Genomic DNA, 11863 nt, shown 5'->3' with positions numbered 1-11863 from the left:
GGAAAATCGTTCTCAAGAACATAATGGAACTTAATTATGCGGTGAAAAAATTGCATTTTATTTGACTATAATGTCCTACCTCACCATAGTGGCCATAAAATAAATCAACGGTTGTTTTCTGTGAAAGTGGCTTGATAAGAGAAGCACTGGAAGCTGGAAGCTCATGCTATTGAAAGGACGGACTGGCCAGCTCGCTCTCCAGACAAAATTGCATTGATCATGTCTTGGCAGAGATGTCAGAGAGCTCTCTTCCATTGAAGAGCCGATCAACAATCTGGAGCAGATATATGGACCAATTTTTCCCAAAATTTAATAAATTGTCTCATCGAAAGTATGCCTCAAAGAGTAGAATGCGAGACTTTCAGTTTTGTCTTCATTTATTTTTTCTGTTTATTCAAACCTCATATTTTCAATTGAATTTTTTCTATGAAACTCAATTTTTCATTCTTTTCTGAAAAAAAAAAAACGAGGATATCAACCCAACATACTCTGGGTATCTGATCAAAATGAATATCTTGAAGAGATATTCCTGAAATAAATTGATGGAAGGTCAGTGATCCCTATCATCATAATTGTGGAGCCGTCCATTGATGTTTGGTCCCTACTGCAATTTTCCTTCTTATCTATATTCATAAACATATATCTATCTTTGCCCATCAGTACAGTTTTTATTAGCCATGATAATCAGTCTCAAATATATAATATATCTAGATACCAGAAATAATCTTCTGTCAGATCATTCAGTCCTGAAGGCAGAGTTTTGCATCTTGTTAGCATATATATTATATATAGATATAGTGTGCTTTTTAGTTGTTTAGCATAAAATCAGGTGAAATATCAGCAGAAAATTTTCAAATCATCCAAGAAGTTTAGATTTTCAATCTTCATCAATCACAACAAAACAGAGAGGTCATAATCAGTGGTCCACCAAAGGGAGCGATGCAAAAATTAAAGCATATTTTTGATTTTGAAAAATATATTTATCCATCATCTATGCGTTTTTTCACTTGTGATTAACGAACCTTCGCTTATTTTCTATCCTTCATTAATCACTTGTGAATCACATGTTGTGATTTATGATCCATTATCTATCAAACTTCATATTTAGAAGAACAGACTGATCATAAGGAAATTGCTATTAGGTATATTCACCAGAAGTTGGTGTAGCGAGGTATTGAGATATTGAAATGTTCATCAATAGCCATTGATAATTCCAAAGTATTTACCGTAGATAGAGGATCTACGGCATTCACATTCTTCATTCTTGAATTCGTAGATTATTCGCGCCAATTTGAACTCGTCTATGCCAGTTGACAGAAATATCCAGTTTTTCGCGCGGGATCCAGCATGATCGAATGGCAGAATTGAATTCAATGGTGAAATTGAAATAAATAATGATATTTTAGAAATACCACACCGTTAGCTCTCTGAAAGCTGAAGTGTGCCTTTGATATGGATTATGGATGCCGTGAATGAATCGAATATGAATGAAATCGAAATCGAAATCACAACCACTTCTGCCATCTGCAGAATGTTTTTATAAGCGGAACTTTTCAAATCAGCTGACTTCAGCAATCAGCATTTTCTCTATGTTATGTTATCCAATGTGAGTTTTCTAAAAATAAAGCATCTTCGCTTACAGTTAGTAACTGAATTGATTCTGAGGTAAGATTATTGCACATAATATAGGTAATCCGTTTTCAATTTGAATTTGCGTGAATGAATGTACAAATTTGGAGCATCGAACAGGTACTGTGCTTATTGGACGAAAATTACGTCATTTGAGCTTCTATTTTTAGCTGTACGCAAGCGTGTTCTATAATAACCGCCATTAGTATAATTTATTGTATGTTTATTAGTTTATTGTTTATAAAAAATATATGTTGCACTAAATAAAAAAGAAAATGATTTTAGGATAATCTGGTAGAAATAACGGTGAGTTGTAGATGACAGTTCAAAACGTTAAACGTTATATTATGAGACAGTTTTTACATCCTGATTGAAAGTAGTGCGAATCAGGTGCAAGTCCTTGATTGCTGAGCAATATTTACATAACATTTTTTCAGCAATGTGGGATTTATGCTGTAAATAACGTTCTGTACAAGAAAGTTTTGAATAAATTATACAATGGGAGCCTTTCTTGACAAACCATTGACGGAAAAGCTTTTGGAGAGTGGCGAAGGCAATGGTCTCAAATATGGGGTTGCTAGCATGCAGGGATGGAGATTGGAGATGGAGGATGCTCATATGGCCAAAACACAGTTAGGTGAAGGCGAACTCAAAAACTGGTCTTATTTCGCAGTATTCGATGGACATGCTGGTGCCGGAGTATCAAAGCATTGTGCTTCTCATTTACTGGAAGCGATTATGGCTACAGATGAATTCCAGGAGGACACAAAGAAGGGAATTCATAACGGATTTTTAGGTAACATATACAAGTATATCAAATAGCTTCTGAACTTCGGTAATTGAACATATTAAATTTACTATTACAAAGATATATTCTGCTCCTGTAAGTTGGTGGCTCAAGCTCACCTAACATTCATAGAAAAAGGATACATTCTTCAAATTTGTAAATCTGTAATTAAAGAGTTCCTAGTGAACTGAATAGAACGTCATTATCAGAAAGCTTTTCTATGATTAAGGAATTGTGTACACTTCAGACTGATTCTTAACCGTTGGAATTTCAGAATTAGATAACCAAATGCGCTCGTTACCTGAATTATCATCGGGTGAAGATAGGAGTGGCACAACAGCAGTGTGCGCTTTTATCTCTCCCCGACTCATTTACATTGCGAACTGTGGCGACTCTAGGGCTGTGTTATGCCGTCAAGGCGAACCGGTATTTTCCACTCAAGACCACAAACCAGGATTGCCCACAGAACTGGACCGTATCGTCAAAGCTGGCGGATCAGTCATGATCTCAAGGGTAAATGGCAGTTTGGCCGTAAGCCGAGCTTTAGGAGACTATGATTACAAGGTTGGTGCATGATCATGTTCAAGATTGAAGCTGTGGAGTCTATCAGATGTTTTTTTTTTCAGAATGTTGAGGGTAGGGGTCCTTGTGAACAGTTGGTTTCTCCGGAACCGGATATATTTGTCAGAGATCGTGATGATAAGCAAGATGAGTTTTTAGTTTTAGCCTGTGATGGTGTTTGGGATGTGATGAGTAATGAAGACTTATGCCAATATATACATAATCGTCTATTAGTCACTGAAAACCTGAATGAAGTTACCAGTCAAGTCATAGACACATGTTTGTACAAAGTGAGTAGTTTTTTGTTAGCAAGTCCTTTTGAGGCTAAGAAGATGAATAATAATAAGAAAATATGAGTTGATGCGGTTGCTGACTATTTTGTTTTTGTTACAGGGGAGCAGAGACAATATGAGTATTGTGTTAGTCGTATTTCCTGGAGCACCTACACCTACTGCGGAGGCAATTGAAGCTGAAAAGGAGCTAGATGCCACCATTGAAAGGAGGATCAGAGGTTGTCTTAAATTTTTACCTTGCCGAAATTACGATTTCGCTGACGATTTCACATAAGAATCGATTGATATTTAGAATGATAACATGGCTCGTAACTGCCCCCCTTTTTCTGCTCTTTCAAAGATATTGTTTTCTGATAACTTTGATTCATTTCTTTGCGTATCCCCTGAATTAATAATCTGCTCGTATTAGTTGCAATAAATGGTACACCACCTAATTGCAGTTGTCTGCGATATCTTAGAATGTGCCAGAATATATAGCAATAATGTAATTCTAGTCAATCTAGTCATTGTCAATTAGGAAGAAAACCTTGATGCTGTTTGGCTTACTTGTTCCGTTAACTAAGTTCTTCAGGTTTTTTATTTGAATGTTATGAATTTGTTACAAATATTTTATCCAGTGGGCGAGAACTACTTTCCAAAATTTGATTATACAGGGTCTTATACCAGGAGTGTCCATTACAAGTTTACAGAAAAATAAATGTTGGACCTTCCTCTTTAAAATATGCAAATTCTAATTCTCGGCCATAAATCCTTGCAAATATTTAAAAAAGATCATGTCTTATGTCTGTGTACAAAATTTAACAGATCTCGTATATTATTTCTTCGTAAACTTCTAATGGGCACTGCCAGGTGGACACTGTAAATTAGATGAATAATCATCTACTTCTGAGCCTGTTGAAGATTTTAGTTGGTCCATTCAATTTTCCAGAAATGAATCTTTGTGCATATCAGAAAGCGGTGATAATATACGGCCTTCGAGTACCATTTCAACCCCAATTTTACGATCGTTCAGTATTTTTCAGTTATGTGCAGTATTATTGTTGACGTTATATTTATTTTTATTTTCGAAAATTTTATTTATACACTATTGTTATCTGTTGTTGATTGTTTTTCAGAGTAACAAATTTACTAGTCATTTTGCAAACCTTTTTGAAAGTTGGAACTGGAAGAAAGCAATTCATTTCTTCTACAAAAGCTTATATTCATAAGCGCAATAAATACTTATTAATTGATTTATTGAAAATGGCTACAAGTCTTGAATTTTTAGGTGCTCTTTTCAGTGAATGTATTAACATGGACTTTCATTATTCCTGTGCATTAGTAGTGGTAACATTCCCTGTGATAAATATTTAAAACCTAGGTATTTCCATTGGTGAAATAATCTATCACAATTGCAATACCTTATCTACCATCGATATCAGTTAACCTCTTTTTCTCATTACAGAAAACTGGTTTAAATTTTTTTTTCCCTTAAGTTATTATTCATTCATTGGGCATATATAGGCTGGTTTAAATGAGAGCAAAATCCTAAAACTCAATAATTATATGTCGACTAAGCCAAACTTTCCTTATTCAAATGTGCCAGTTCACAAGCAAGATGCAGGTTGTGACATTGATTGATTTAAAGATATTAAAAACAAACCATTATTATTATTTGACAGAAGAATGCTTGTTGAAAAAAAAACAAAGCCTATCTCTACCAATTTGTTATTTCAAGACGCATAAATTGAAATTCTAATAAATAACTTCGGTCGGAAATATCTCCAACATCTCCTAAGACACGTTTTCAGCGTTTTTAATTGAGTTAATTTTACTTTAACCTGTTTATATCTGGATTGTTTTTGGTGATGAATCTGCCTCTTCTCTTGAGTTTCAACTCCTACACTTCATGAAAATAGGCTTTTTATTATCAATATTTACAGGAATAACTCATATCGAAAGAGAAGTCGAATAATATTTTGTCTTCAGAAGCGAAAAAGTGTATGATTTTTTTTATCGAAATCTGCACATTGTGATAGTATTATTAATCCAACTATCGTATAAGTGTTCCTTCCTTTCACCACTCAGTGTTCACCTTTTCTTTAGTCAAGAATTTCAAATAGTAGATAAGTGAATTTTGTACACCTGAGAGTCATAATACGAATACTTCAGAATCACATTTCTTTATATAAATTCTACACTTTAAAAAAGTGTGTGACGACTCAAAATGAATGAATTATTACATATCTACATCGTTTTCTGGTGTAAAAAGGGTCAATTTTTTCCAGAAAATTCGAACTGTAATTTAGAAAGAAATCAGTTTAATTCATGAACTTTCCATTTTTTACACTTCAATTGATACTTTCTGAAAATGACTGATCAGAATTAAAATTGACGGTTTCTGAAATGAATGAGACAACTCAATTTCAAATGAGAATTTCTGAAATAAAATCGACTATTCTGAATTTCTGAATTACACTTGGAAATGGTGTGGAATCTGTATTATGACTTTCAAGTGTACGATTCCTGAGAAGTTTTAATGACCAATTTATCTGAAAGTAAATTTTCCATATTCAAGTTAAACAACTATCTATTCCAATATTGAACATTTTCGGAATATTAGATATATCTTCTTGTTTCTAGTCACAATCTATCGAATACAAATTTAATGAAAACTCATTTTACCCCCAAATCTTTTATTGTTGTTGTCCAAATATTAGTACTCGACATGTTCGAGTTGTTTAGGATCTCCATTTTGAAATTGTTAGGTTTGTTTTTATTGATGTTGTTCACCTTTTTGTCTGTTTCCCAAGAGTTTAGATAGAACTATTTAGTATGAACGACAATAATGCGTACTTGACCTCGTTGACAATATTTTCTTTGCGACTTCGATGTTGTCGTTGATACTGACATCATTTGGTCCCTTGTTCTCTTGTTATAAACGGTTTGTTTGAATAAACGACTGTTTGATCTCAGATGTGTTTTATTGAAATCTTTCTGTTTTTCTTTGCAGAGATTGTCCAGCAGGAGAATGACATTGAATGGGGAAATTTGGTTATGAAGCTCAAAGCCCTTGGTTTAGAAGGGTTACCACCCGGAGGAGGGCTAGCTTCGAAGTAAGTGATTTTTGCAATGTCATTGTCAAAGTTTGTAAAAATATATTAGTTTTCTGTTACACTTCGATTTTGACGAGAAGTAAACACTCCATTTTAAACCATCCAGTATATTTTGTTGTTTACAATTTGATATGTATGCTTTTTCTTGATTTTGAATCTGTTTTTTATTTTCAGGGGAACTTTAATGATGAAAATCTACAGTGAACTTTGTCCCAAGCAGGCTGACTCTGTAATAATTATTGGTAATATAGATAGCCCATTAAAACGATAATTGATAATAACCAAGTCATTTTCCTACCATTTCTAGATTCTTTTCCAAGAAATTAAAGCCACATACACAAATCAGATCCATCTCATTACATATCTTCAGGGGTAAACTAATACCTTCAATGTCAGGTTTCTTTACATTAGAATTATATATATTTAAAAATGAAGCTGTGTATTTGATGTAATATTATTACTGATTATTGTTAGTATTTTCTCAATCAATTGTCTTTGAAAAAATGGTCAAGTTCCCTAAATATGAACTTATTTACTGAATAAGTTCTAATAAATTTTTATTATCAATGCTTTTAATTTTTTTTCCAAAATGTATCAGTTATCAACTCCAATCAATTCCTTTCCAAAATCAATTTCATGAAGTGAATTTTGGTTAACGCCCTTCCTTGTTATTCACAAATGTTATATGTTTCCCAGATCAATTTCATTTAAAATAATGTCACTTTCTTGAAATATTCTGTGAGATTTTTTCAACTAATGAATTAGTATTTTGAAACTTAATTTAACAGAATGCCAAAGTTTCGATTTATATTAAATCTTCTTCAGGGCTCCAAAACTAATGATCCATAATTAGAAAGTCAGTAACAATGATCAAAATTCAGAGAAGAGAAATAAGTTGAAACAGAAATAGACTAAGTGAGAAATATTTGAAAAGAAACATGTTTCGCAAATTGAACACAGAAATTTTTTCTCCAATATTTTTAACGGTATGTTTTAGTCATTGTTTTCATCACTGACTAGTTCTGGATCATTTATTGCAGAATCCCAATTAGGATTTCACATTGATCGAAACATCGGATCAGTCAAACTGATTGTTTTTACCCAGATATCCTCTCATTATTTAAAAAGTGAGTCTCGTTGAAGCATTTAAGATATCAGAAAATGACAGTATTTTTATTCTGACATATTTTGAATAAAATTCTTCAAAACTTATGTTTAGGTTACCAAAGTTCCATAAAATTTTTTCACAAATAAAAGATTAGACTTAAACACCCCAAAAAGCATCCCATCACTTACATCATTTCATTTCATTTCATTTGTCATCACATGTATAAAACAATTTTTTATATTGATTTCAGAGTTACACGTTGAATTGCCAGTTTTTTTCAATAAAACACTAAACAATATTTAATATTTAAGGATTTTATTTATGAGAATCATGATCTTAATATTTTTAATGCTTTTAATACATATTTTCATTTCATGGGAGACGTACGTTTCGTTTCTTTTTTTTTGTTAAAAAAAAATTAAATTATCTGGCTCATATTTTGTCCCTCCTATTCAACCATATTTTGATAGTTAGACAAATAGGAGTCATCAATAAAAAATACTTTCTCAATCAGATCGGTTCAATAATAAGTGTTCTGAAACTGAAATCATTTTCTTTTTCAAGATGGACTACTCTGAATGAACTCTGGGAAGATGAATTCGAACTTTCTCTTCATCAACCATTTATCAGCTCTCATCAAGAGGATATGTCTAAACTAGTGCCAATTTGTTGATACCGATGAACTATATGTTTTTATGTGTTTGATATGAAATAAATTTCAGAAAATAAAATTACTATCGAAAAAATTTTCGATTACTATTTAATTTAGGTCTGACTCTATTGAAATTCAGTTAACGTAATAATTGAATCTTTTATGTTTTGTAAAATCTGAAAAATTTAATTCCATATATCCTTTGTCTTCTTGAGCTGAGAAATATTTTTGCTGTACCCAGAATATATTTAAAAAAAACATCAATAATACCACAAAGTATATCTGTAATGAATATTGTGTATATAATTAGTCAAAACTAATAACTATAACTTTTTACTTGGAGAGAATTTATTCTCTGGATATAATGGTATATTTTCTGGCAAGAAATTGACTTATCTGTGAAATTTGTTAACTGTTGCATCATCAACATTCTCTTTGGTCCTGAAAAATTGGCAGTGCTGTTTTGAAGGTGCCACACTAAAAAACAGCCAGGTTTAATATTCCAAGAGATATATGTTGCATAATTTTGTGACTTCATCAATCCATGTATCTTTGTCGTTGAAATATGCAAAACTTTCCTACAATAAGTGTTGAAAAAGTTTCAAAATGACCTTTTCAACATATTTTTCGAACCCAGATTTTCGTATTTCTATTTGATAACACAAATTTCAACACTTATTGCTCTACTACCTGAGAATCTACCAATCTCCAAGATGTCTGTACAATAACTTCATTAATAGTTATTTATTTGTTATTTTTTCCCAAAGATTATGAACGTTGCGACTTGAATTGCGGTATGGTTAATGGTTTTTGCACAAATACTTATGAGAATTCATTCCTAGTTGATTTTGATTGTGTTCTCTGAAAAAACTTGAATCAAATTGAAGACCTTTGGTTTTGTCGAGAATTTCATAGTTGGTAATTTTTATTTGTAAAGTTTATCGAATGTGGAATAAGTGCGTATTTTGTATTTTCTTAAAGTGTTATAATATTCTCAATAGGTTGTGTGCAGTTGTCAGATTGATGTTAGATTTCTAGTTCCAGATTTTTTATCACTAGTCATTAAATTACTTCATTTTCTCCTCAGTTTTGAATAGTAGATTAGCTCAATCAAACTTACAAATGAAAATTGTTTATTGTAAATTTTCGATATAGGCATTTGTTTGAAGTGAAATGTAAAGTTAATAAAGATATCTTTGTATTTTCTGCAGTTTCCTTAGCGTTATATCCAACTGTCTGTTTGTGAAAGGAGGTTCTTTTTTTCCTCAACTTCACTCTACTCCCAGAAAAAGTAATGAATATCTTCGCACGACGATCTGTTACAACAAAAAACTGTCATTTTTTTAATGATTTTATTCAAAGTTAGGAGGTTCGCAGGGTTGAAGTTATGTTTCATAAGGTTTTTCGTTGATTTCGAGATTCTCAATTCGAATTCGCTTTTGTGTGTAATTGTTACGATTGTGTGTTCACAGTACACAGCTCCTGCCACTACACCTACATTTCTTGGTTTCTTCTCCGCAAATGATACGATGACGTAATATTGGAATTATATGTGTGGGTCTATAACGCAATCATAACTGGAATGATAGGGAATGCACTTTTTAAGTCATCCATCATGATATTGAAACCGCCGTTTTGATTGCAAGTTGGTTTTCTTCATGAATAGATAATTATATAGGGGAGAAATTCAAATGCCATCGGATTATATATTGAAACAACTAGAAACAGTCGTTTCAGTTGATTTGATATGGATAATCGCTCTATCATGAATTAAAGACGAGAAATCAAACGCGTGATTGAATCCAACGTACACACGTTAATTTTCCGGGTTTCTTATTTCAAAGAACGACACATATATTTGCCATAACTATTTCCTTGTCCACGATACTCTTAGTTACTGCGACATCTCGAAGACGCTGAATGCCATTCTGCAAGGGCTGAGATGCTGCCTTCTTACACCGAAAGAATTAAAAAAACCTTCTTCTACTGGCGCTGTAGCACGTGCTCTATCAGTTATGGTTGTTTGATTTCATCCACCCCGGCGCAACCGTTCGATCTTGAGGAAGTTTCAACTGAACCCAACTTTTTGGGAATTTTTCGAAGGTCAACTTTCGAGTCTCGTATCTTCCAGGAAAATCATCGTAGATCCGAATGTTGTACATCTTCTGAAAGAGCCACTCTTCTTGTAATAAATCTCAAGATTTCATCCATCTCGGCGCAACCATTCGGTCTTGACGAATTCTCAAGTGAAATTTGCAATTTTTGAAAGAATGCCATTTCAAAGATGAAAATCTAAACGAAGGGAGATAGGCTCACGAAACTGATTGGATAGATTCAGCGTATTCGAAAACCTATATTTTCATACCAAACTTTCGGATATCCAACACTGTTTACAAGAAAATCGGATTTTTTCTTTTTCCACTTTTCATTTTCGAGTTCAGTTTGAATGGCTCTCTGAAGTTCAATTGTGTATCGAACCGTGAACTGTTTGGATTTCTGGAATCTACTAAACAACTTCTATGCACTCCATATCCTAGGACAATAGTAGGACATCCAAATTTTTAGGCAGAGGAGCAAATAGGTCATTTTTGGGGTTCTAACCCCTTGCTCATTTTTGACCCAAAAAATCGAGATTTTCGAAATCGAGTTTTTGTGCTTGGGTGGAAGCCTTGGCAATGCTGATTATAAAACCGGAAATCCCAATTGAATCAGACGAATAAATCAGCAGATATCGCAGATTGAAATTTGCAATTTTTGAAAAAAAGCCATTTCAAAGATGAAAATCTAAACGAAGGGAGATAGGCTCACGAAATTGATTGGATAGATTCAGCGTATTCGAAAACCTATATTTTCATACCAAACTTTCGGATATCCAACACTGTTTACAAGAAAATCGGATTTTTTCTTTTTCCACTTTTCATTTTCGAGTTCAGTTTGAATGGCTCTCTGAAGTTCAATTGTGTATCGAACCGTGAACTGTTTGGATTTCTGGAATCTACTAAACAACTTCTATGCACTCCATATCCTAGGACAATAGTAGGACAACCTCATTTTTAGGCAGAGGTGCAAATAGGTCAATTTTGGGGGGTCTAACCCCTTGCTCATTTTTGACCCAAAAAATTAAAATTTTCGAAATCGAATTTTTGTGCTTGGGTGGAAGCCTTGGCAATGCTGATTATAAAACTGGAAATCCTAATTGGATCAGACGAAGAAATCAGGAGATATCGCATATTGAAATTTGCAATTTTTGTAAAAATGCCATTTCGGAGGTGAAAATCTAAACGAAGGGAGATAGGCTCTCGAAATTGCTCGCAATGGATTCAGCTTGTTCGAAAACCTATATTTTCATACCAAACTTTCGGATATCCAACACTGTTTACAAGAAAATCGGATTTTTTCTTTTTCCACTTTTCATTTTCGAGTTCAGTTTTAATGGCTCTCTGAAGTTCAATTGTGTATCGAACCGTGAACTGTTTGGTTTTTTGGAATCTACTAAACAACTTCTATGCACTCCATATCCTAGGACAATAGTAGGACAACCTCATTTTTAGGCAGAGGTGCAAATAGGTCAATTTTGGGGGGTCTAACCCCTTGCTCATTTTTGACCCAAAAAATTAAAATTTTCGAAATCGAATTTTTGTGCTTGGGTGGAAGCCTTGGCAATGCTGATTATAAAACTGGAAATCCTAATTGGATCAGACGAAGAAATCAGGAGATATCGCATATTGAAATTTGCAA

The 11863-nt window shown here is 33.2% G+C and overlaps 1 protein-coding gene across 3 annotated transcripts; it reads left to right on the top strand.

Moving 5' to 3' along the window:
* Window positions 1–1515: 1515 nt before the first annotated feature.
* On the top strand, window positions 1516–9326 carry LOC123307819 (protein phosphatase 1B). Of its 3 annotated transcripts, none has more exons than XM_044890265.1 (8): window positions 1516–1665; window positions 2067–2425; window positions 2691–2980; window positions 3043–3267; window positions 3371–3488; window positions 6263–6365; window positions 6540–6607; window positions 6673–6932. In XM_044890265.1, the coding sequence occupies exons 2-8, from the start codon at window positions 2128–2130 to the stop codon at window positions 6690–6692; spliced, it is 1122 nt and encodes a 373-aa protein (XP_044746200.1). In that variant the 5' UTR covers window positions 1516–1665; window positions 2067–2127; the 3' UTR covers window positions 6693–6932. The 3 variants fall into 3 exon arrangements, with proteins under 3 accessions (XP_044746200.1, XP_044746201.1, XP_044746199.1); XM_044890266.1 differs by lacking the exons at window positions 1516–1665; window positions 6673–6932 and adding exons at window positions 1775–1935; window positions 8038–9326; XM_044890264.1 differs by lacking the exon at window positions 1516–1665 and adding an exon at window positions 1775–1935.
* The last annotated feature ends 2537 nt before the right edge of the window (window positions 9327–11863 follow it).

This window comes from Coccinella septempunctata, chromosome 2 (assembly GCF_907165205.1).
Source record: "Coccinella septempunctata chromosome 2, icCocSept1.1, whole genome shotgun sequence".
Lineage (NCBI taxonomy): Eukaryota > Metazoa > Arthropoda > Insecta > Coleoptera > Coccinellidae > Coccinella > Coccinella septempunctata.
The sequence above is the reverse complement of the archived record's forward strand: the minus strand, read 5'-3'. Positions and strand labels throughout refer to the sequence as shown.